The 27,434-nt window shown below is 36.8% G+C and overlaps 1 protein-coding gene across 1 annotated transcript in view; it reads left to right on the forward strand.

Annotated features, from left to right (window-relative positions):
- BCAS3 (BCAS3 microtubule associated cell migration factor) overlaps positions 1 to 27,434 on the forward strand; it is a 617,319-nt gene that overhangs the window by 8,023 nt on the left and 581,862 nt on the right. The window contains exons 6-7 of the mRNA XM_011289076.4: positions 3,055 to 3,130; positions 20,378 to 20,484. Of these exons, the coding sequence (XP_011287378.3) occupies positions 3,055 to 3,130; positions 20,378 to 20,484 (183 nt within the window). The remainder of the gene's footprint in view (positions 1 to 3,054; positions 3,131 to 20,377; positions 20,485 to 27,434) is intronic.

A 27,434-nucleotide genomic window follows, 5' to 3' on the forward strand; every position in this document is an offset into this window, starting at 1 on the left:
AGTGTAAAAAATTGTAGCCAGCCCAGGGGTCACTGGGTGGCTCAGTCTTACTTAAGCATCTTACTTTGGCTCAGGTCGTGGTCTCATGGTCTGTGAATTTGAGCCCCACAACGGGCTCTGTGCTGACAGCTCAGAGCCTGGAGCCTGCTTTGGATTCTGTGTCTGCCTCTCTCTTTGCCTCTCCCCAACTTGTTCTCTCTCTCAAAAATAAATAAAACTTAAAAAAACTTAAAAAAAATTATAGCCAGCCCAAATGTCAATAGCAGTCAAACAAATTATAGTACGTTATCCCTATAGAATAATTTGCGGTAATTAACAATTATACTTTTTGGCAAAAGGGAGGTTATTTCTATATGGTAAAAGAAACAAAACATATACATACAACAAAAAAATACAACATACCTACAATGGCTGTAACTATGTCTTTTAAAGTTCAACAAAAACCTTATGCTTATGAATGGGTATATGTGGTAGAAACCTGGTAAGGAATAAAAGGGAAAATAACGAAATACTGTAAATAATGGGGTGGAAGTTTTGATTGTAAATAAGAGGGCTAGAGTAATTGCATCTTGGTTGAAGAAGGAGAGCTAATAATCAGTGCTCGGCAGGAGACTTTTGTGTGGTACGTTGATATTGACCTCCATTAAGGTAGCAAGTGAAAGCTGGATGGGCACTGGGTGAGTATGTGCCTCACTAAGAATAAAATACCTACACATGGGCAAGAGATATCATAAGCTAAGAGGCAAAATGACATGATGTCACATGCCTTCTTTGTGCAGACCTGCAGGAAGGCACACAGGAAACAGCACTCAGATGCCTCAGCTTCACATTTTTTTCAAGAATGCTTAGTAAAGAACACCATGTCTGCTAAGGAGAGAGGAGAACTTGAAGACATAGCAAAAGTAGACAAGGCTTGTTTTGAAAGTCTTATTTTCCCCTGAAGGGGAAAGAAAAGTTCAAGAATCCCAGTACACTGAAAGACCTCATTCAACTTTGTTTTGTTCTGCATATCACTCAGAAATCAAAGGAGAACATCTTGCAAATGTTGCAGAGGAATTGAGAGAATGTTGAATAATGCTGCAGGTGATAAATCTGCTAAACTGAAGAAAATTCTGAAAAATGTTACTGCTTTACCAGATGAAAGGAGAGCGTGATGTGGGGAGAAAAAGTTGTCTTAAATGCACAGTGCTATTCCAGATTGGATCCTGGAACTGAGAAAGAACATTAGTGGAAAAACTGATGAAATCCAAATGAAGTGTGGGGCTTAATTAATAGTAATGCATCACTGTCAGTGTCCTAGTTTTGAGAAATGTTCCATGGTAAAGTCAGATTTGATTAGATAGTTAACATTAGGGGAAACTGGTTGAGGGATATATGAGAACTTTGTACTGTATTTAATAATCTAAAATTATTCAAAATAAAAAGTTTATTTTTACAAAAGATTTTAAGCATGAAAAGAAAGAGGAAGGAGGTGAGGATGAGGCAGTTGAAGATAAAGTTGATAAATTAGTTAGATATAGTGCAGGTTTTCTCCTCTTCTTCAAAGGAATTAACTACTCTATACGCATCTCACTTTTTTTTTTAAAAGGCAATGAGATTTGTAAGGATTTGTAAGATAATTTCTTTTACGTAGTAAATTTATTAAAGTAATTTTGTCTTTTAGTAGTATTTTCAATGTAGATAATTTTTTTTGAGAGAGCGTGCATGTGTATGTATGTGTGTGTGTGTGTGTGTGTGTGTGTTTGTGTGTGAGTGTGTGCACTAGCAGGGGCAGAGAGAATCTCAAGCAGCCTCCATGGCCGGTGTGAGCCCAATGCCGGGCTCTGTCTTACCACTGAGATCATGATCTGAGCCAAAATCAAGAGTCAGATGCTTAATCGACTGAGCCACCCAGGCACCCAATGTAGATACTTTTCAGTTATCATACAAGGTACAAGGGCTGTGAACTGGCATGGAAATTTAAAGTGGGTCGAGTATAACACAAATTATATGCAGGTTGGTAGTTTTTATATGCTTTTGGTACAGTTTATATTAAATAATTATTTTGTGAACTGGGTACCACTTTATAATTGAAAATGTTGCAGGCCTTTTGTTGACATTCTAAATGCTTATAAATATATACAATTTTTAAACATTTTAAAATGGAAACATTTGCTTTATGCAGCAATGACTCCCTTTAAATACGGATGGACACCGTTGACACTTATGATTTCATGGCAGCTAAGCTTATCTTTGTGAACTTTGCTGGCCTGCAGAAACCAGCTAATAGGTTGGGTCTAGAAGCCAGATAAGAGACTTAAAAAGTTTAATAACTGTACTTTTTTATTCACCCCCAACTCTGGCTCTTGTCTTCTACCTGGAACTGGAGGCAAGCAGAAAGTAATATGTTAGAAAATTCTAGGTAGAGTGTAGTTACATGATCATAAACACCTGAGACTAAATAGATACGTGTGGTAGTTTTGTTTTTTTCTTCTTTTTTAAAAAAAAATTTTTTTTAACATTTATTTATTTTTGAGAGACAGAGACAAAGTGCGAGTGGGGGAGGGGTAGAGAGAGAAGGTGACACAGAATCCGAAGCAGGCTCTGGGCTCTGAGCAAGCTGTCAGCACAGAGCCCAATATGGGGCTCAAACCCACGAACCATGAGATCATGACCTGAGCTAAAGTCAGATGTTCAACTGACTGAGCCACCCAGGTGCCCCAATTTTGTTTGTTTCTTAAGCCTTCTTATTTGTTGATCAATATAGGGGGTGATGTAGGTTTTTGAGTGCCTTTCAGTTATAGTGATGTTTCCTAATAGACTATGATCGTTGTATTTTAGGTTTCTGCAATTCTTTAGTAAGTTAAAACCCCTTTTCTTGGTTATCACAGTTCTATATAACTTTCTTTGGGAGTAAAGATATTACAAAATGTGCTAGTTCCTAAGATGTTGGAACATCTTGGTGAAGTTGGAAAGAGATAAGATTGGCTTTATTTAAGTTACTTTTTGTCTTGAACATCTATAATACTATAACTGTAAAACATTTTTATTCAAACATTTCTATTTACTATGCAGGCTTACAGTGGAACACCTCTGACAGAAGAAAAGGAGAAAATAGTCTGGGTCAGATTTGAAAATGCAGATTTAAATGGTATGGTTTTAACTTTTTTGGAACATATGAATTAAATGTTTGTTGGAGGATGACCTAATTCTAAAAAGAGAATTCTTACTTTAGATTACTTTCTCTACAGTAAGTTTTTAGTTTTCGAACGAAATTTATTTTTAGTTGAAAAAGTAACGTAACCACACTATGGAAACTTCATTAGAACTTGTACAAGTCTTTAAAAAAAGTTTTTTTTTTTTATGTTTGGTTATTTTTGAGAGACAGAGACAGCATGAGTGGGGGAGGAGCAGAGAGAGAGGGAGACACAGAATCCGAAGCAGGCTCCAGGCTCTGAGCTGTCAGCACAGAGCCCGATGGGCTTGGACTCACGAACAGTAAGATCATGACCTGAGCTGAAGTTGGACACTTAACCGACTGAGCCACACAGGCGCCCCTGTATTGTACAAGTCTTAAAGTAACTGTAACATATGGTGCCTAGCCTTAAGCTTTAGGACATAAAGATTTCTTAGAGAAGTTAATGTTTGATCAGTTGTATAGGATTTATAACTGCACACTTATCATTACTGTTGAACTTTTTAGACTTTTAACATTTTTTTCTGGACAGGATTTATGTCTGGGTTGGCTCTTTTGTTCTCAGATACATTCCTGCATTCCATTTCTTTGCTCCATCCTGCTCCCTTGCAAGGTGGCTGCCCATTGTCTTTTTCCCATGATACCATGTCTGTTGTCTTCTGCTGAGTTTGGGAGGCATTGGTGAGAAATTGAATGAGAGGATGGGAGAAAGGGAAGAGTATTATTCCTTCTCCTCTCTCTGTTAATGACTGCATTTCCTCTGTCGTTCTAGCTTCTTCCAGGCAGTTCCATTGGTGTTCCAGTTTTTGCCAGATGACCCAGCATCCTCTACTCTCTGTCTTCCTAGCCTAGGGGTGGTAATGGTTTCCTACTGTTGTTAATACAATAGGCGCCTCAAAGTTCCTTTTTTGGTCTCTCAGCTATTCTGTCGTCTGTAACCAGTTGTCTTTATTAAATTCTCAGTTATGAACACACTGAATTATTTTCATTTCCTAGTGGGTCTTTGACCGATATCATACTCTTGAGTCTTCATCTCCTCTAAGACTTTGAAAATGTGATGCTGTATTTTTTTTTCTTTAAGCTACTGTCCAGGAGAGAGAGGCTAAGTAGCACTTCTGCAAATTGTTTTTTTTTTTTTTTTTTTGCATTTTGGATTCTTTATTAGCTGATTCATTCAAATAATAGCAACTTGTTGGGCTCTCTTTGTGGGAAATAAAAATTCATTTGTATGGGTAATTATTTATGACTTATAAACTTTTCCTACTATGTTTGCCTTTGAAAGCTTCTTATATCTTTGATTTTCTTTCTTTTTATGACTGTTAAATTGCCTTGTTTACTAGTGTATCCTTCCTTCTTTTTTCCTTTCCTTCATTAATAACTAGGTAACTATTCATCTTTTGTTTTCTATCTTTTCCTCTTGAATTCAGACTCTTCTTTTCTGGAAGTATATTTTGTTTTGTGGATGTCAGAAAGTATTAGAGAGCTCTCTTTCTTTTTTCTTTTTTTTAAAGATTTTATTCTTAAGTAATCTCTGCTTCCAGTGTGGGGGTCAAAGCCACAACCCTGAGATCAAGAGTTGTATGCTCCATTGACTGAGCCAGCCAGGCTTAGCATTAGAGCACTTTCTTTCTTTCTTTCCTTTTTTTTTTTTAAATGTTTATTCTTTTTTTTTTAACGTTTTATTTTTTATTTTTTTGGGATAGAGAGAGACAGAGCATGAATGGGGGAGGGGCAGAGAGAGAGGGAGACACAGAATCGGAAATAGGCTCCAGGCTCTGAGCCATCAGCCCAGAGCCTGATGCGGGGCTCGAACTCCCAGACCGTGAGATCGTGACCTGGCTGAAGTCGGACGCTTAACCGACTGCGCCACCCAGGCGCCCCCCTTTTTTTTTTTTTTAAATTTTTTTTTTTTAACGTTTTATTTTTTATTTTTTTGGGATAGAGAGAGACAGAGCATGAACGGGGGAGGTTAAATGTTTATTCTTGAAGAAGAGACAGAGTTCAGGCAGGAGAGAGTCAGAGAGACACAGAATCCAAAGCAGGCTCCAGGCTCTGAATGGTCAGCATAGAACCGTGATGTGGGGCTTGAACCCACAAACTGTGAGATCATGACCTGAGCCAAAGTTGGATGCTTAACTGACTGAGCCACCCAGGTGCCCCTAGAGAGCTTACTTACCTTAATAACAAAGCAAATGGTTGTCATCTTGGAAATATTAGTGCCAGATAGTAGCAAAAGCTTGTTATACAACATACGTGAAATATTAAAAATAATTTTTATTTTTTTTATTTTTTAACTTTTAATTATTATTATTTTTTAAATGTTTATTTTTGAGGGAGAGAGACGGAGTGAGAGCAGGAGAGGCAGAGAGAGAGAGGGAGACACAGAATCCGAAGCAGGCTCCAGGCTCTGAGCTGTCAGTACAGAGCCTGACACGGGGCTTGAACTCACGAGCTGTGAGATCATGACCTGAGCCTAAGTTGGACGCTTAACTGACTGAGCCATCCAGGTGCCCCTTAGCTTTTAATTATTTTTTAAATTTAAATCCAAGTTAGTCAACATATAGTATAATAATAATTTCAGGAATAGAATTTAGTGATTAATCACTTACATATAACACCCAGTGCTCATTCCAACAAGTGTCCTCCTTATTGCCCCCACCTCTTTAGTCCTTCCCCCTACCCAACACCCTGCCAGCAACCCTCAGTTTATTCTCTGTATTTAAGAGTCTCTTATATTTTGTTCCCCACTCTGTTTTTGTTTTAATTTTTTAATGTTTATTTATTTTTGAGAGAGAGAGAGAGAGAGAGAGAGAGAGAGTGAGAGTGAGTATGAGAGGCAGAGGAGCAGAGAGAGGAGACACAGAATCCGAAGCATGCTCCAGGCTTTGAGCTGTCAGCACAGAGCCCGACGTGGGGCTTGAACTCATGGACTGCGAGATCATGACCTGAGCCGAGGTCGGACACTTAACTGACTGAACCACCCAGGCGCCCCTGTCCCCCACCCTGTTTTTATATTATTTTTGCTTCCCTTCCCTTATGTTCATCTGTTTTTTATCTTAAATTCTACCTGAGTGAAATCGTCTATTTGTGTTTCTCTGACTTGTTTCATTTAGCATAATATGCTCTAGTTCCATACATGTTCAGATGGCAAGATTTCATTCTTTTTGATTGTCGAGTAATATTCCATTGTACGTGTGTGTGTGTGTGTGTGTGTGTGTGTGTGTGTGTATGTCACATCTTTTTTTTTTTTAATTTTTTTTTAACGTTTATTTATTTTTGAGACAGAGAGAGACAGAGCATGAACGGGGGAGGGTCAGAGAGAGAGGGAGACACAGAATCTGAAACAGGCTCCAGGCTCTGAGCGGTCAGCACAGAGCCCGACGCGGGGCTCGAACTCACAGACCGTGAGATCATGACCTGAGCCGAAGTCGGCCGCTTAACTGACTGAGCCACCCAGGCGCCCCTGTCACATCTTCTTTATCCATTCATCAGTGGATGGACATTTGGACTTTTTCCGTACTTGGCTATTGTCGATAGTGCTGCTATAAACATTGGGGTGCATGTGGCCCTTTGAATCAGCACTCCTGTATCCTATGGTTAAATAACTAGTAGTGTAATTGCTGGATTGTAGGGTGGTTCTATTTTAAATTTTTTGAGGAACCTCCATACTGTCTTCCAGAGTGGCTGCACCAGTTTGCATTCCCATCAGCAGTACAAAAGGGTTTCTCTTTCTCCACATCCTTGCCACCATCTGTTGTTGCCTGAGTTGTTAATGTTAGCCATTCTCACAAGTGTGAGGTGGTGTCTCATTGTGGTTTTGATTTATATTTCCCTGATAATTAGTGATGTTGAGCATTTTTTCATGTGTCAGCCATGTGGATGCCTTCTTTGGAAAAGTGTCTATTCATATCTTTTGCCCATTTCTTCACTGGATTGTTTGTTTTTTGGGTGTTACACTTGATAAGTTCTTTATAGATTTTGGATACTAACCCTTTATCCTATATGTCGTTTGCAAATATCTTCTCCTATTCCATTGGTTGCCTCTTAGTTTTGTTGATTGTTAGCTTAGTTGTGCAGAAGCTTTTTATCTTGATGAAGTCCCAATAGTTGATTTTTGCTTTTGTTTCCCTTGCCTCTGGAGACATGTCAAGTAAGAAGTTGTTGTGGCTGAGGTTAAAGAGGTTGTTGCCTATTTTCTCCTCTAGGATTTTGATGGCTTCCTGTCTTACATTTATGTCTTTCATCTATTTTGAGTTTATTTTTGTGTGTGGTGTAAGAAAGTGGTCCAGGTTCATTCTTCTACGTGTTGCTGTCCAGTTTTCCCAGCACCGTTTGCTGAAGAGACTATCTTTTTTCCATTGGATATTCTTTCCTGCTTTGTTAAAGATTAGTTGGCCATTCATTTGTGGGCCCATTTCTGGGTTTTCTTTTCTGTTCCATTGATCTGTATATCTGTTCTTGTGCCAGTATATACTGTCTTGATGATTACAGCTTTGTAATACAGCTTGACATCCAGGATTGTGATGCCTCCTGCTTTGGTTTTCTTTTTTCAGGATTGCTTTGGCTATTGGGGTCTTTTCTGGTTCCATCTAAATTTAGGATTGTTTGTTCTAGCTCTGTGAAGAATGCTGGTGTTATTTTGATAGGGATTACTGAAAATAATTTTTAAAGGCACAGGTTCATGTCCACAACAAAAAACAAAATGATTTTAATATCGCAAAATTAACATTTAGAAAATGTCAAAATAATCTTTACCTAAGCCTGGTTTCTGTTTTTTTTTTGTTGTTGTTGTTTTGTTTTTAAATAGTAAGAATTGCTGGCATAATATTCCATAAAGCCTTTGATTTATTGAAGTAAAATGCACCTGGAAATGTAGATGGGTCTTGCTTGAAAATTATTTTAGTCTGTGTGTGCTATTGAACTTACAGTAGTTGTTTTATTTTTATTTATTTTTCATAAGGTTATCTTTTGGTTTTATTGATTGTTTCCTCTGCTGTACAGAAACTTTTTAAAAAATATAGTCCAAATAGTTTATTTTTGCTTTTGTTTCCCTTGCCTTAGGAAATGTATCTAGAAAAGTGTTGTTACAGCTGATATCCAAGAAATTACTACCTGTGCTCTCTTCTAGGATATTTATGGTTTCAGGTATCACGTTTAGAATACAGAGCTTTCACCTCTTTGGTTAAGTTTATTTCTAGGTATTTTGTTATTTTTGATATAATCATAAATAGGACTACCTTCACAATTTGTCTTTATGTTCCTTTATTGTTAATGTATAGAAGTGCAACAGATTTCTATACACTGATTTTGTATCCTGTGACCTTACTGAATTCACTTATGAAGTGTGAATTCACTTACTGAATTCACAGAAACTTGTAGTTTTTTGGGGAGTCTTTTAGGGTGTCTTTTTTTTTAATATTTTATTTTATTTCATTTCATTTCATTTCATTTCATTTCATTTCATTTCATTTCATTTCAGTCATTTACATCCAAATTAGTTAGCATATAGTACAACAATGATTTCAGGAGTAGATTCCTTAATGCCCCTTACCCATTTAGCCCATCCCTCCTCCCACAGTCCCTCCAGCAACCCTCTGTTTGTTCCCCATATTTAAGAGTCTCTTATGTTTTGTCCCCCTCCCTGTTTTTATATCATTTTTGCTTCCCTTCCCTTATGTTCATCTGTACTGTGTCTTAAAGTCCTCATATGAGTGAAGTCATATGTTATTTGTCTTTCTCTGATTAATTTCACTTAGCATAATAATCTCTAGTTCCATCCACGTAGTTACAAATGGCAAGATTTCATTCTTTTTGATTGCCAAGTAATACTCCATTGTATGTATGTGTGTGTGTGTGTGTGTGTACACACACACACACACACACACACACACACACACACATACCACATCTTATCTATCTATTCATCCATCGTTGGACATTTGGGCTCTTTCCATACTTTGGCTATTGTTGATAGTGCTGCTATAAACATTGGGGTGTATGTGTCACTTTGAAACGGCACACCTGTATCCCTTGGAAAAATACCTGATAGTACAATTGCTGGGTTGTAGGGTAGTTTTATTTTTAATTTTTGGAGGAAACTCCATACTGTTTTCCAGAGTGGCTGCACCAGTTTGCATTCCCACCAGCAGTATTAGAGGGTTCTCCTTTCTCCACATCCTCACCAACACCTGTTGTTTCTTGTGTTGTTAATGTTAGCCATTCTGACAGGTTTGAAGTGGTATCTCATTGTGGTTTTGATTTATATTTTCCTGATGATGAGTGATGTGGAGCATCTTTTCATGTGTCTTTTGGCCATCTGGATACCTTCTTTGGAAGAATGTCTCTTCATGTCTTCTGTCCATTTCTTCCCTGGATTATTTGTTTTTTGGCTATTGAGTTTGATAAGTTCTTTATAGATTTTGGATACTAAGCTTTTATCCAGTACATCATTTGCAAATATCTTCTCCCATTCCATAGGCTGCCTGTTAATTTTGTTGATTGTTTGCTCTGCAGAAGCTTTTTATCTTGATGAAATCCCTATAGTTCATTTTTGCTTTTGTTTCCCATGGCTCTGGAGACATGTCAATAAGAAGTTGCCATGGCCGATATCAGAGAGATTGCTTCCTGTGTTGTCCTCTAGGATTTTTCTGGTTTTCTGTCTTACATTTAGGTCTTTCATCCATTTTTTAATTTATTTTTGTGTATGGTGTAATAAAGTTGTCCAGTTTCATTCTCTTGCATGTTGCTGTCCAGTTTTTCCCACACCATTTGTTGAAGACACTGTCTTTTTTTCCCTTGGATATTTTTTCCTGCTTTGTTGAAGATCAATTGACCATTTAGTTGTGGGTCCATTTCTGGGTTTTCTGTTGTGTTGCATTGATCTGTATATCTGTTTTTGTGCCAGTACCATACTGTCTTGATGACTGCAGCTTTGTATTATAGCTTGAGGTCTGGAATTGTGATGCCTCCAGGTTTGTTTTTCTTTTTAAAAATTGCTTTGGCTATTTGGAGCCTTTTCTGGTTCCATCCAAATTTAAGATTGTTCTAGCTCTGTGAAAAATGCTGGTGGTAATTTGATATGGATTGCATTAAATGGCTAGATTGCTTTGGGTAGTGTAGACATTTTAACAATATTTGTTCTTCCGACCTATGAGCATGGAATGTGTTTTTCCATTTCTTTGTGTCATCTGCGATTTCTTTCATAAGTGTTCTATAGTTTTCAGAGTACAGACCTTTTACCTTTTTGGTTAGGTTTATTCCTAGCTATCTTACGTTTTTTTGGTGCAATTTTAAATGGGATCAATTCCTTGATTTTGTTTTCTGCTCCTTCATTATTGGTGTATAGAATTGCAACAGAATGTACATTGAGTTTATATCCTATGACTTTGCTGAATTTGTGTATCAGTTCTAGCAATTTTTTGGTGGAGTCTTTTGGGTTTTCTGCATAGAGTATCATGTTGTCTATGAATAGTGAAAGTTTGACTCCTTTCAATTCCATTTGGATGCCTTTTATTTCTTTTTGTTTTTCTGATTGTTGAGGCTAGGACTTGAAATTTTATGTTGAGCAACAGTGGTAAGAGTGGACATCCCTGTCTTGTTCCTGACCATAGAGGAAAAGCTTTCAGTTTTTCCCTATTGAGAATATTAGCTAAGGGTCTTTTGTATATGGCCTTTATGATGTTGAGGTGTTTCCTCTATCCCTACTTTGGTGAAGGTTTTTATCAAGTGTTGATGCTGTATTTGGTCAAATACTTTTTCTGCATCTGTTGAGAGATCATATGGTTCTTATCCTTTCTTTCATTAATGCGGCATATCACATTGATTTATGAATATTGAAGCACTCCTGCAGTCCAAGAATTGTGGTGAATAATTCTTTTAATGTACTGTTGGATTTGATTTACTAGTGTCTTTTTGAGAATTTTTGCGTCCATGTTCATCAGGGATATTGGTGTGTAATTCTCCATTTTAGTGGGATCTTTGTCTTGTTTTGGAATCAAGGTAATGCTGGCCTCATAGAATGAGTTTGGAAGTTTTCCTCCCATTTCTATTTTATGGATCAGTTTGAGAAGAATAGGTATATTAACTCTTCTTTAAATGTTTGGTTTAAATGTCTGGTAGAATTCCCCTGGGAAGTCATCTGGCTCTGGACTTTTGTTTGTTGGGAGATTTTTTATTACTGATTCAATTTGTTTGCTGATTTTGAGTCTGTTAAAATTTTCTGTTTCTTCCTGTTTCAGTTTTGGTAGTTTGTATGTTTCTAGGAATTTATCCATTTCTTCCAGATTACCGTTTGTTGGCATATAATTTTTCATAATATGCTCTTATAATTGTTTGTTTTTCTGTGGTGTTGGTTGTGATCTCTCCTCTTTCATTTGTGATTTTATTTATTTGAGGCCCTTATCTTTTCTTTTTGATAAGTCTGGCTAGGGATATATCAGTTTTATTATTTCTTTCAGAAAACCAGCTTTTAGTTTCATTGGTCTGTTCTGTTTCTTGTTTTGTTTTGTTTGTCTGTTTCTATGTAATTTATTTCTGCTCTAATCTTTATTGTTTCCCTTCTTCTGCTGGCTTTAGGCTTTATTTGCTGTTCCTTTTCTACCTCCTTTAGGTGTTAGATTAGGTTGTGAATTTGAGACTTTTCTTGGTTCTTGAGTTAGGCCTCTATTATAATATACTTCCCTCTTATGATTGCCTTTGCTTCATCCCAAAGGTTCTGGACTGTTATGTTTTTATTTTCATTTTCTTCCATGTATTTTTTTTATTTTTTCTTTAATTTCCTGGTTAACTCAATGATTCCATAGTAGGGTGTTCTTTAGCCTCCATGTATTTATCGTCTTTCCAAATTTTTCTTGTGGTTGACTTCAAGTTTCATAGTGTTGTGGTCTGAAAGTATACACGATATGATCTCAGTCTTTTTGTACTTGTTGAGGACTGATTTGTGACCAAATATGTGATCTATTCAGGAGAGTGTTCCATGTGCACTCAAAAAGAATGTGTGTTCTGCTGCTTTATGATGAAATGTTGTGAATATATCTCTTAAGTCAGTCTGGTCCAGTGTGCCATTCAAAGTCTTACAGAATAATTTAGAAGGTTATTAGCTGTCTATAGATTTAAATTATTTTATATTATTAATGAAACTCTATTAGCTATTAATTAAATTAAAAGTTACAGTGTTCTAATTGAAAATTCTGCTCTGGTGGTTGCTTTCTCCTCCTTTCATCAGGCCTGGAAGCTCTGCTTTTTAGTTTGGAATGATAAGAGTGGTACCAGTTGGCCCTTTGTCTCCAGATTGCAGCCCGTTTCATTATGACTTATCATGGTTGGGGGTTGAGTAGTTGACGACTGACAGAAGATAATTCTAAGGAACATGGCTTATTGGGACTCTCTAATCCTGGGTTTTCCTAGGTGTCTCCATTCTTAATCGTTGCATTAACTTTGACTTGGTGTTAGGTAGAGACTACTGCTTTTGGAACTCATTGGAGAGTGGGATTATGTCCCTTAGTGTCATTGTCACTATTCTCTTTCTGCTTCCAGGCAGTCTGGTTTATATCTAAGCTTGTTTTTCTTGAGGCATTGTACTGGAAAAAGCACAAGAAGTAGCCAAAGCAATTTAACATCCTAACATTTTTCTATCAGATTCCCTAAAGGTGAGCATATAATTTGAGTCCCAAAATGCATCATGTTAACCAGCTGGTTTTCTATAGTATTACAAGAACTGCCAACCTTCTATCCTGTGAGGGGAAATTCTTATCACTCCCTAGCCCATCTTGACTTGGTCAGTTCTAGTATAAAAGTACTAGTATATTACTATATTCCATGTGTTATATAGTGCATTATATATACTATGCTACAGTATAGTATAGTACTCATTATTATACTTAGGTATCCATTTTTATATTCAACAGGTTTGTTTTTTTTCCAGGTGTGATTGGTTTAAGGGAATCAAATTTTTTTTTATTGTGGTAAAATACATATAACATAAAATTTACCATTTTAATCTTTTTTTTTTTTAATTTTTTTTTTCAACGTTTATTTATTTTTGGGACAGAGAGAGACAGAGCATGAACGGGGAAGGGGCAGAGAGAGAGGGAGACACAGAATCGGAAACAGGCTCCAGGCTCTGAGCCATCAGCCCAGAGCCTGACACGGGGCTCGAACTCAAGGACCACGAGATCGTGACCTGGCTGAAGTCGGACGCTTAACCGACTGCGCCACCCAGGCGCCCCAACCATTTTAATCTTTTAAAAAGATGTTTTTTTAATTGAGAGAGAGCCTGAGTGAGTGGGGGAGGGGCAGAAAGGGAAGGAGAGAGAGAATCCAAAGCAGGCCCTGTGCTATCAGCACAGAGGCTGCTGTGAGGCTCAATCCCACAAACTATGAGATCATGACCTGAGCTGAAATTAAGAGTCTCTCAACCAACTGAGCCGCCCAGGTGCCCCCATTTTAACCATTTTTAAGTGTACAGTTTAGTAGTGTTAAGTGCATTCACATTGTTATGCAAACAATGCCTAGACCTCTTTTCATCTTGTAAAACTGAAACTCTGTACCCAGCCCCACATTCTCACCTTCCCATTAGCTCTTGGCAACCACCATTTTACTTTCTGGCTCTATGAATTTGACTACTCAAGGTACTTTGTAAGTGGCATTTGTCTTTCTGTGCTGGCATATTTCACTCCAGATGTCAAGGTTCATCCATGCTGTAGCATGTATTTCCTTTTAATATGATATAATGTATACTATATTATATTTAATTTATATAAAATATATATAAATAATTATATACAATATATTTCTTTTCTTTTTAAGGCTGTATAATATTGCATTGTTTGTATATATCACATTTTGTTTATTTGTTCATTGATGGTTATTTGGGTTGCTTCCATCTTTTGGCTTTGTAAATAATTGTGCTATTAATATTTGTGTACAAATCTCTCTTTGAGTTTCTGTTTTCAATTTTTTCTGAGTATATATCCATAAGTGGAATTGTTGGCTCATACATTAATTCTGTTTTTAATTTTTTTGAGGAGGCACCATACTAGTTTTCATAGGGCAATTATTTATGTATTTATTTATATTTTAAATTTTTTTTTTCAACGTTTATTTATTTTTGGGACAGAGAGAGACAGAGCATGAATGGCGGAGGGGCAGAGAGAGAGGGAGACACAGAATCGGAAACAGGCTCCAGGCTCTGAGCCATCAGCCCAGAGCCTGACACGGGGCTCGAACTCACGGACCGCGAGATCGTGACCTGGCTGAAGTCGGACGCTTAACCGACTGCGCCACCCAGGCGCCCCAATTTATTTATATTTTAGAGAGCACGAGTGGGGGAGAGGGATGGAGGGAAAGAGAGAGAGAATCCCAAGCAGGCTCCATGCTCAGTGCAGATGGAGTCTGATGTGGGGCTTGATCCCATGACCCCGGAATCATCTGACCTGAGCCAAAATCAAGTTGGATGCTTAACCGATTGAGCCACCTAGGTGCCCCAGGAGAATTAGTTTCTTTATCCTACTCATATCATATAGCTGGAAAGGATAGTGGCTTGAAACTTCTAGTCATTCACTTCTTGCCACTACTTCTTTATGAATGCTTGCTTCTCTTCTTTGACTTCTCTAACGAGGATGGAGCAGTGATTACTCAGAGCTCTCTGATCATACCTTTATGATAATGCTATATGATCAAGGAGGACAAAGTATTCTTTCGGTGATCCAGGAAGATTACCTTCCAGTTACTGGTATAGTTGCAATGGCCAAGGATGTAGTACTAGAATTGGCTCAACTGGCTGTGTGCCTGTTCCTATGCTTAGTGGGGGGTGAGATCAATTACCAGGTAAGGGGGGAGGTTTAGAGTGAGAAGTATGTGAAGCATACAAAGATAATAGCTGCTGTAAGTCTCTGTTGCTCTAGTGTGCTTGGGTCCACATTTCAGCTGTCTCCTAGACCTTTCACTTAGATGTCTCACAAGTGCTTCAAACTCTTATTCCTTTTCCCATTTATGTCCCCTCAAAAGCTGTATTTCAACCCCACTTGGCTTTCAGGTCATTAATGGCACAGAACTTTTCATTCCTCAGAATCTTTGTACAGGGGGCCTTTTGGCTGAAACATTCTTTTCTGCCTTACTTCTCATTCATCTACTAGCATCTACTAAAAATGACGTCTCAGTTTTTAGACTGGGTATTGGCAGTTTATTTTATTTTATTTTTATTTTAGAGTGTGAGTGGGGGAGAGGGTCAGAGGAAGAGAGAGAGAGAGAGAGAGAGAGAGAGAGAGAGAGAGAGAGAGAATCTTAAGCAGGCTCCATGCTGACTGTGGATCATGAGTCTGGGATCATGACCTGAGCCAAAATCGAGTTGGACACTCAACCGACTAAGCCACCCACCAGGTGTACCTAGCTGGGTATTGGCAGTGTGTTGCTGCTATTAGTACAATGTGGAATACAGAAGAAGCTGGTTTGGGAGAAAGATCTAATTTCACTTTACACCTAGATTTTTTAGGTGAGCCGAAAACCCAGCCCCTGCCTCCTCCACCAATTGCAAACATTTTTCTAAGGAGGGAGAGTGTGCAGAGTGCAGTATGAAGTTCACTTATAAGACTGGACAAGGTTTTGGAAGATGGGTGAATGAAAGGAGAACATTGTAGTTGTCTAAAACCACAAAAAGAATGCTACATATGTCTAAAGGAGAGACTGTAAAATCCATATTTATGGGTGGAATAAAAAAGAAACCAGAAAAGAAGATAAAGAGCAGCTATGGGTAGAATAACCAGTGATGGTATAATAGAGGATATAAAGGAAAGTCAAAGAATAAGGATGCATACAATTTTTATAAAATTAGGAGTTTCATTCAAGAGTAATGAAGTCTTCTGTACCACCATCCAGAGAAAGAAAAGTAGTGCAAGTGACTAAGCAGAATCTAAAATAAGAGAAAGGAGATTTTGTTCATATAATGACCTCAGGGTTTTATATGTGGCATTTGAGCCCTTTTAAAAATGATCAAGATGGTAGCTGTATTAGAAAGATACCTGGATTGTGTATCAAGAATCTGGAGATTTCTTGGGGCACCTGGGTGGATAAATTGGTGAAGTGTCTGACTCTTGATTTTGGCTTAGGTCATGATCTCATGGTCATGAGATTGAGCCTCAAGTTGGGTTCTGTGCTAGGTGTGAGACTTAAGATTCTCTCAAAATCTCTCTCTCTCTCTCCCCCTCCTCCTTCCCCCGCCCTCTGCCCTTCTCCTGTGCTCACATGTAATATCTCTCAAAAAAAAAAAAAAAAATCCTGAGGGATTTCTTCAGTTTTGAGTAAATTATACCTAATTTGTCAAAATGAAATCGGCTTCTGCTCTTTGTATAAAACAGGATTGTTGTGTGTCAGATTAGATGATCTAGGTATCAGAGCACATCGAAAACTATGAAAGACCATATTGATGTTAGATATAAAGAGAATTATGCCCTTGGAAAATAAGTTTGTAATTCTGAATTTTCCTAGACATAGAACCATGTGCTGTTAACTTTGTGCCAGGGAATTTGTGTCAAAAGAAAGTAAAAAAAATGACTGATTATAAGCTTTGTTAAACATTTTGATCTTTATAGTTGAGCAATGGGGCATAACTAATATAGTGGATGGAGGTGAAGAAGTATGTCATTATTTGTATTTTTTAAAAAAGCACCTGTTGTATGGAGTTTATGGGCAATGGTGGATGCAGGAAGCCATTTTATGCTTTTGGAGTTGATGTTGGTGTAAGAAGAGAGCTGTTTAGGAAGACACAGGTGATAGATTGGTAGTAGATTTATTGCAAGAGAGAAGGAAGAAGGTGATTCCTGACTTTGCCAACTGGCTAGATAATCATGCTATTCACCAAAATTGTGAACCTTGGAGGAAGATCAGGTTTGCGACAAAATCATTATCTTTCTTTTTTTTTTTTTAATGTTTATTTTTGAGAGAGAGAGAGAGAGAGAGAGAGAGAGTGTGTGTGTGTGTGTGAGAGGAGGAGAGGGAGACACAGAATCCAAAGCAGGCTCCAGGCTCTGAGCTGTCAGCCCACAGCCTGATGCAGGGCTCAAACCCATGAACCACGAGACAGTGACCTGAGCTGAAGTGAGAGTCTTAACCAACTGAGCCACCGAGGTGCCCGGGAAATCATCTTTGAGTAGAATTTGATTTTCTACTGAGACGTCCAAAAACATATGTTGAGGAAGTCACTAGCATACACTAATGGAATTAGTGGATGGAATGAGACCACTTGAGAGGGTATATTGTGAGAAGAAAAGAGTGTTTAGGAATTAGCTTTGGACAACTTCAATATTTAAAGAATAGGTGGAAAGGGTTGAGCCAGTGGAGGAAATGATGAAGGAATGATTATAGCAATAGGAGGAAAACTAGGAGAAGGTTGTACATGGAAAACCAAAGGAAAATATTTTAAGGAGAAACTGATGAGCATTGATTATAGCTGCTAAATAGTCTGAAAAGATGGGCTTAAAAAACACATATTGCGTTCAACAACTTGGAGATTATTGCTGAGGTTATATTGATTATCAGTGAGAACAGAAAACGTTTTGAAATGGATTTGGGGTGAAAGAAATGCAGAATAGATGACAGTGGCAAATAATCAAGGAATTTAGCTTCTAGAAGGAGAGGAGAGTAATGAAGTCAAATAAAGGAAGAGGGATATTATTGTTTCAATTTATGATTTTTTAAAACTTTATTTATTGTGCAAATATATCATGGTAAATAATACAAAAGTATGGCTCAGTGAACAAATTTTTACAAAACCACCTGTGTAACAATCACCTAGGGTAAGAAATAGAATATTGCTACCTAATTGCCTAGTGATTTTGAATTTCACATAAATAAAATTATTCACTATATAGTTTTTTTTATATCTGGCTTCTTTTGCTTATTATGTTCGTACGTTCATCCATGTTATGATGTATGGCAGTGGTTCAGTACTATTCCATTGTTGCAGTATACCCACTGTGCTTTTCCACTTTCCTTTTGATGGACATTTGGATTGATTCCAGCTGTTGGCTCTTTAAAAACACTGTTGCTATGGAGGTGCCTGGCTGGCTCGGTCAGTAGAGTGTGTGACTCTTGATCTAGGGGTTGTGAGTTCAAGCCCCACGTTGGGTGTAGAGATTACTAAGAGAAAAATAAATAGGCTTGAAAAAAATTTTTAAAGTTAATGCTGCTATGGATATTCCTGTGCTTGTCTCTTGGCTTCAAATGAGTGTATATCTGGAGTAGAACTACTTGGTCAAAGGGCATGGTATCTTCAATTTGAGAATATATTGTCAAACTGTTTTCCAAAGCGATTGTACTGTTTTACATTCACTAGCAGTAAATAAACAATTACTTTATTCCACATCCTGCCCCTTTGTTTTGTCATTGTGGTTTAAAAAAAATTTTTTTTTAACGTTTGTTTATTTTTTTGAGAGAGAGGGCGGGGGAGGGGCAGAGAGAGAGGGAGATGCAGAATCTGAAGCAGGCTCCAGGCTCTGTGCTGTCAGGACAGAGCCCGATGTGGGGCCCGAACTCATGAACCATGAGATCTGTAAGATCATGACCTGAGCTGAAGTTTGGGTGCTTAACCAACTGAGCCACCCAGGGGCCCTTTGTCATTGTGGTTTTAATCAACACTTCCTTAATTACAAATGTGATTGAGCTACTTTTCATATTTATTGATGATGGATTTATTTGAATATCCTTTTTTTGAAGTGTTTTTTCACATCTCCAGCCTGTTTTTCTAATGACTTTTTCATATTGATTTTTAATTGTTATGTGTATGAGATATGTCCTTGTGGGGTTATATTTGTTACAAGTCTCTTTTCCCCTGCTGTGGCTTGCCTTTTCACTTTTCTGGTAAGGGTGGCTCATGATTAATTGAAATTCTTCATTTTAATGTAATAGATAATGTAGTAGGATTGTGTAATATTTCTTTTTTTTAAAGATTAAAAACTTTTTTTTTTTTTTTTGAGAGAGAGAAAGTGAGCATGTGTGGGTATGTGTGTGAGAGCAGAAGAGAAGAGAGAGAGGGGGACAGAGTATTCGAACTGGGCTTTGTGCTGACAGTAGAGAGCCTGACGTGAGGGTTGAACTCATGAACTGTGAGCTTATGACCTGAGGCAAAGTTAGATGCTTAACTGACTGAGCCACCTAGGTGCCCCTAGGTGATATTTTGTGTGATATTTCTATAGCAGTGCTGGATTGCCATAGAATGTACTAAGATAATAGATAGTTGGATTCATCTAGGATTGAGATTTTGTGAGTTGGGCACCATGCAGAGATTCCACAAAAAATGATTTGAGACTGTAGATTATTGACAGAAGTTACTGAGATAATTGATCCAAGAGTGTAAGATGGAAAGAGTCAATATAAGATGATCTATAGAATAGAGAGAAGGTAGGGGTGTCAGTGGACCTGAGGGCCTAATGAAGTCAGAGAATGGATCATAATGGAAGTGTTTGAGCAAACTTGCTGGAAGATAAGGTTGTGATTTAAGAATAGAATGCTTGAATTAGTGTTTTGTGAGGTGCAATAGTTTTGTTCAGGAAGGATATCTTTTGTCATATTGATTTTATAACAGATGCTTAATATTCATTGATGTGAATTGGAAGTTGATTACACAAGTACATATAATTCTCTTGTAGTGGACTCTATGCCTGGTGTTCAGGTATATCAGGATTCACTTCCTATACATGAAGGAATATAACTTGTCTTCCACTGTTAAATTTACAAATATTAGAAATTCTAGCAGATTACACTTCATATTTATATTTAATTAATTTTAGTAAAATTTTTTATTTTCATGTATCACTTACAGATAGATGGTTTTGTTCCTGGTATTAATATTCCCAAGTTCTCTAATGAGACTTTGGTTTTTAAAACCTTACTTGTGCAGATAATTATAAGTACTGTTAAAAAAAAATACTAGTTTTCTAATTTCAGCTTCCTGATCCCTGTTCACTTTCTTTTAAATGATGTCTTCCAAATACTTTTTATTGAAAAAATGTTTGTTTATTTATTTTTCTTTTTTTAAAATTTAAACTCAAGCTAGTTAACTTGGATTATATAGTGTAATAATGTTTTCAGGAATAGAATTTAGTGATACATCATTGAAAAACAATTTAAACAACTGTTACACTAATAATATTAAAGAAGAGTAGTTGTTTACTTTTTAATTTGCTTCTTTGTGACTTAATTCTAATGCAGATACATCAAGAAATCTGGAATTTCATGAAATACACAGCACTGGGAATGAGCCGCCTCTGCTGATTATGATCGGCTACAGTGATGGAATGCAAGTCTGGAGCATCCCGGTAAGTATGAAGAAGGTTGAATCCCTAAAATATAATACTTTCCACCATGCTAGCTGATGTGAAATCTGGTGATACTTTCTGTAAGGTCTCATTAACTCTATTAAGTAGTTATTATTATTATTATTATTATTATTATTATTATTATTATTCCCCTTCTATTTTCCAGAATGGTAAAAAAGCTTGCAGAAGGCTTTTTTCTTTTTTCTTTCTAAATTAATTAATTAATTAATCAAAATTTTTTTTGGAGAGAGTGAGAGGGTGCAGATGAGCAAGGGAGGGGATAGAGAGGGAGAGAGAATTCCACGAGGGGCAGAGAGAGAGAGAAGTGGGGCTCACCCGAAGCGGGACTCGAGCTCACCTGATGTGGGACTCGAACTCATGAACCCTGAGATCATGACCTGGGCTGAAGTCAGATGCTTAACTGACTGAGCCATCCAGGCACCCCTCTTTTCTTTTTTAAATTAGCAGTCATTAAAAATCAATGTTTTGAATCAGTTAAAACATTTATGTGGTACAAAATTCAAGTTACAAAGGGTTAAAAAACCTCCTTTCCACCCTTGTCCCCCATTTCCCCTCGAGGCAACTAGGATTTCTAGTTTCTTATGTATCCTTATGGCTGTATTTTATGCAAATGATAACATAAATAAATCTGTTTCTGCCACCCTGCCCTCTCTAAAAGATGGTAGCATATTATGCAACTTAGTCTACACTTTGCTGTGTTTTACTTTTTTTTTTAATTAAAAAAAATTTTTTTTAATGTTTATTTATTTCTGAGAGAGAGAGAGACAGAGTGTGAGCAGGGGAGGGGTAGAGAGAAAGGGAGACACAGAAGCCAAAGCAGGCTCCAGGCTCTGAACTGTCAGCACAGAGCCGGATGTGGGGCTTGAACCCACAAACTGTGATATCGTGACCTGAGCCAAAGTCGGACGCTTAACCGACTGAGCCACTCAGGCGCCCCTGTGTTTTACTCTTAATGTCAATATTCAGAGAGCTTCTTCTTTGAAGGTTATAGCTGTGTATAATTCCGTTGTTTGGATTTTCTTTAATTTATGTCATTTATTTCCTATATTGAAAAAACTTGAATGTCTTTTTTTTTCCCTGCTCTTAGCCATAATGATATAATATGTGAATTTGAACAAAGGTTATTTTATGTCTGTGTATCCGTATAAGATAAATCTAAATTTTGATAAATGTTTAAAATTGCCTAATATTGGTCCCAGTTTGCCTGTTAAATCTTACATGTTCCTCTTTGGGATGACGAAAAATAAAATGTCCTAAAAGAGGAAGAGGCTAGGTAGGATCATAGCTGAGTGAACTGTAGTAAAGATTGCATAATTTGGCTTGTACTTACATTCTGGCATGGCCTAAATATCGTATCTCTCCAGTAGATGATAGGGGGAAGGGGAACTTCTGTTGTGTGGTTCTTTTGCAGTTGGAGGCTCAGGGTCAATACAGAGACTTTTAATTTATACCTTTAATAAATTCATTCACCAAATTGTTGTATGTGTGTGTTTCTGCTAAAATTTTTGCCCCCTCTTTTTGGTACCATTGGGTAATACCAATTCTTAAAAGATTTATAGGAAAACATAGTTTATTATGTCAAATTTAAAGGAATTTGAGATGTTCTTGAGTACAGAATTTGGCTTCAGAGGCATAAGGATTATTAAGTAATGATCACATTGGACTTCATAATTCTTTAACATTTTTAGTAAAAAATTATTCTTTGATAAATCACAAACTTCAGTCTTTCATCTAATCATATAATTAATTATGTATGGTATTATTATTTAGGGTTTGGGGTTTTATATTTCTTGTTTTTAAAGATTGGCTTTTTTTTTTCAGAGGTAGAAGACTCCTGCTGATATGTCATATAATGAGTGTTCTCTTTCTTTTGCCTTTTTTGGATGTGTAGTTGATGTTTTTTCATGGGTCTACAATGTTGTTTGTGATTTAAGTATCATGCCAAAGACATGGACAAAGGACTTAAAATTAGGCATTGTTTTTTTGTTTTTTTCCCCCCTACCAAGAGAAATATTTCTAGGTTGTGATCAGAGGAAAAGATTTTGTAAGTGTAACTTTTTCTTATTAATAGATACAACATTTTAAACCCTTATGCTGTCTGTTGACAGACTTGAAGGCAGAGGGGAAGCTAGAGCTTTAACAAGAAGGTTGAGTCTGTGTGATTAGGGGTGTTGACTGGATTGAGCACATTCCTTTGGTGGTACTCAGGCTACCCAGTTGTTTCGGTTATAATTAGAGGTATCACTTTTAATAGTTTTAAAGTTAACTTGTGTTTAGCTGTGAGTAACTTTAAAGGTTTTCTGACTAATTTAAATTACTTCTTTAAAATAGTTCTTATGCCCAGATTGTATTTTGAGAGACTTGAATAATCTTTTCTTCATGGAATATTCATTAGCTGGTTGTTTACTCTTGTAGTATTATAGCTCTGTGAGAACTATTTCATGAATTAGGAGGCATTTTGGGAAAATAGGCTCCTTCTGTTGCATTGATTGTGCTCTTACTATGTCCAAAGCATTTTACATACACATGATCTCATCTGTTGTATACTGTGAGGTAGAAGTTGTCGTATTTATAGGTGTTAACATCACACTACGTGTAAGAGGCGGGATTAGAATTCAAACCCAGTTCTATCTGACTTCGTCTTCAAAGCGTATGATCTCAGAGCTGTACTTCATTACTCTCCAAATGTGATAGCAAAAGATATGTCATGCAAGTACACCAGTGTTCATTGTGAAAGGTTATGATATGGCTTCAAATATTCATCTTTTATAGAGTATCATGACTGTTACCCATTACTAACTAACCCCTTCTAAAACTTGTTTATCACTAGTCAGTTATTGAGTAATCACTTAAGTGTTACCATGTGCTAGACAGTGGGGAGCTTTATGTTGGTCAACCCAGGAATAATCCCAGCTCTTAGGGGGTCTTTGCAGACCATAAATCATATTTGCTTTTGAGTAAGTGTGAGTGGGCAGAAAGTCAATCCCTGTCCAAACCATAGCTCAGTTTTTGCTTCAAGTTTGTGAACAGGGTTCCCTCGTGTTGATTTTATATAACCTGTGAGTCTCAGATGAAGAAAATAAACATATCCTGGGTAAACATTTAAAAAATTGTTTACAAATTGCACAAATTTGAACAAGGCTTAAATAGTGCCTTGACAGACAGTTAAGTGGAGTTAGCTCAGAAGCAGAACTGCCCAGAAGTAGTTTCTCGACTGCCTAGTCCCCACCACTTTGTTTACAGGGTGGCTGTAGGAAAACGCTGGCTTTCCCAAGCTGTCAGGCCCTTCTTTTTTCAACACGTCTGATGTAAGAAAGAATGATTATTTGTTGATGTTTTGGATAAACAGGCCCTTTTCCCATTCATGCTTAATAATCTCTTTGCCTCTTTTTGGTAATATAAATACAGGTTCTTGTGCTTAAAATTCTTAATTAAAAAAAAAAAAATAAATAAAGGTTGTACATGGACTAAAAGCCAAAAAGTTTTATGAGATTTGTTTTAAAAAAAGCAGCTCTATACTTTTCCTTTCATGACTCCTTTAATTCTATTAGCTCTTATCTCAGTATATATTTCAGTTATTTTAATACATCATACTTACATTCGTTACTTTTCTTTTCTCCGAGTCTTATACATAGAGTGATTTCGTGCTGTGAACTATGAGGACTTAAAAGGTGTTCATTTATTCAGCACAGGCCTGGGATAAAATAATGTATTTTGAACAAAACAGACATGGTGTTTGCTCTAATGGAGCTAGTAGGGGAGGTGAATTTAAATAAAAATCAATTAATATACAACTTAAATTGAAATTCAAGGAAAAGAATAAGAGATTATAGTAAGAAAGTGGCCTAGAAGTTAGGATTTAGCCAGGGAAAGCTTGAAACAGCAAACAGTAAAGTCTGTGGCGCTGAGGTGGAAATGTTCTTTCCTGTATGGTTGGACATTGATTTAGATTTTTTAAGTTTTTGTCTTCTTAAAGAATATTGAGACAAATATCTTTATGATCATGTAATTTGGAGAGATCAATGAAAGTAGATACACCAAGGCTCTTGATAGATTTTCCAGATTGCATTCTTGTAAAGCCATTTGTACTTACCCCATTCATTTATTAATTCACTTACTCAGAAAAGATTTATTGATTTTTGTTTATAAGCCAGACCCTGTTCAAGGTGCTGGGAAAACAGCAATGAACAAAACAAAATCATTCTTCGTGTGGTAGGGAGGAAGATGATAATAAACAAACATCTAGCATACTAGATGATGGTAAGTGTTAGGATGGGGTGGTTGATGTTGCTGTGGGTTGCTGTATTATACAGGGTGGCCTGGGGAAGTCTCTCTCAAAGATCTTTTGAGCAAAAGTGTGGAAGAGTGATCCTTATGGGTATTTGAAGGAGGAACATTCAAAGCCAGTACTCTGTGGTAGGACTTTGTTTCCTGTGTTCAAGAACAGCAAGGAGGCAGTTTAGCTGGAGGTGGGTGGGCAAGGTCAAGAATGCTTGGAGATGATGCCTGAGAAGTGGTCGTGGGCTAGAGCTTTGTCAACTACAGACTTCACAAATTTCAAATGTAGAGCAAAGTTGTGACAATTTTATGGTGAAAGCATGTATATCTACACCTAGATTTGAACCATTAAAATTTTACTATACTTCCTTTATTTCATATCCATCTTGTTCAATGCATTTCAAAATAAATTGTAAACTTCAGTATACTTTACCCTATTTTTTCGTGCTATCATTAATTAGAGTTCAATATTTGATTAATTTTTGTTGGATAAACTCTACAACCATTAAATACACAATTCTTAATATGTCAAGTTATTGAGCTTTGATAAATGCATACACCTAGGTAACCCAGATCTCTGTCAAGATACAGAACATGTTTATCACTGAAGAAATTTCCTTCATGTCTATTCCTAGTTAATTTTTTTCCATCCCATTCAGAAGCAACCACTGTTCTCATTTTTTCCCTCACTATAGATTAGTGTTGCCTGTTTTATAACTTCCTGTGCTATTATACTATATGCACTTTTTCTTTTTTTGTGTGGAAGGCTTCCTTCACTCAGCATGTTTATGAGATTCACCCATGATGTTTATTCCTTTTTATTGCCAAATAATACTCCTAACTTATGAATATACCATAGTTTATCCCTTCTTTTAGTGATGGATAGCTGGGCTATTTGTAGCTTTTGCCTTTTCTGACTAAAGCTGCTGTGAAGATCTTCTGTAAGTCTTTTTGTTAAGTGTGTGTTCATTTCTCTTAGGTAAATGCCTACAAGTGGAATTGCAGCTTCATAGGGTAGGAATGTGGTCAGTTTTATAACAGACTCCAAACCTTTTTGTACCATCTTATATTTCCCCCAGCCATGTAGGAGTTGTTCCATTAACCTCATCAACATTTGGTGTTGTCCATCTTTTTAATTTTAGCCATTCTTATGGGTGGCACCTTGTGGACTAATAATGTTGGACTACTTTTTCATATATTGTTGACCATTTGAGTATCTTTTAGGAATATCTTTTAGGATTTTTTTTGCCCACTAAAAAAATGAGTTGTGGAAGTCATTTGAGGATTTTGAACAGATGTAGACAGCGATGCCTCTTACAAAATAGTAAAGGTATGATAAAGAGCAAATATGGGTGGAAAGATAGTGAGTTCAGTTTTCAGTTAGTGAAGGATGAACTGGTAGTGCAGGTCCACGAACTGGTAATAGTGAAGTATTTGTTACTGTATGCAACAAAATAAGTACAGAAAATGAGAGTAAGCTTTTAGACATCCATAGCAGTTTGCTAGTTGCACATCATCTAAATATGTGTTTGTCATTTACAGAAGTATCTTTGTGCCAGAATGGAAATTAAAAAATAAATAATTGGGCATTTATAACATGGTTTGACAAATACTATCAACAGGGCATCCAGGTGGAGGAGGAGTTGTTTATGATAGTGTCTATGTTTTAGACATTGTGTAGTCATGTTATTTTATTTAACACAGACAACTCTCACTTCTATGATTGTTAACATCCATTTTAGTGGTTATATGCACTCTGGACATGGGATGAGATATAGAAGTTTCAGGGAAGAAATCTGAACTGCAGGATGAGAACTTGGATTTATTAAATCTTTCAGCCAGTGTGAACTCATTAAAAATCCTTGAGTAACAGAGATACATTGCAAAATCCATACTTAATAAATATTTATTTTGCAGTGACAGTGGGATGAATAGAGAATAGGGAGAAAAGAAGACGTTATAAGGCTACTTAGGAATCAGTTTCAACATTGTCCAATGTGAGGTTGAGAACCTTGAACAAAGTTTGTTTTTGTGGTATCTAATAAGATATTAAGAGGAGAAGAAAGAGTCAAAGATGTTGACCTGGGGCTGGTGCTACCTGGTATGTTAGATGGCTAGTTTTAGAAGAAGTAGAATTTATTATTAGACTTACATTATGTTAAAAATTATATGAGGCAAAAATTGTATTGCATAGTGTAAGTAATAGAGTTCTCACTTAAAATTTTCAGTGGATAAGAAACCCAAGATATACCATTATAAAAGTCCTGATAGTTTTCCCTACTTTTTATGTTGTCTCTTTTTTTATTTATTTAAAGATTTAATTTAATTTTAATTTTAATTATTTTATTTTTATTTTTTATTAAATTAAAAAAAGTCTTTATTTTTGAGACAGAGAGAGAGAGAGACAGACAGACAGACAGACAGACAGACACACAGCATGAGCAGGAGAGGGGCAGAGGCAGAGGGAGGCACAAAATTTGAAGCAGGCTCCAGACTCTGAGCTGTCAGCACAGAGCCTGATGTGGGGCTTGAACTCACAAACCTTGAGATCATGACCCAAGCCAAAGTTGGACACTTAAACAACTAAGCCACCCAGGAGCCCCTTAGTTTAGTTTTTAATTTAATTTAATTTAATTTAATTTAATTTAATT

This window comes from Felis catus, chromosome E1 (assembly GCF_018350175.1).
Source record: "Felis catus isolate Fca126 chromosome E1, F.catus_Fca126_mat1.0, whole genome shotgun sequence".
NCBI lineage: Eukaryota > Metazoa > Chordata > Mammalia > Carnivora > Felidae > Felis > Felis catus.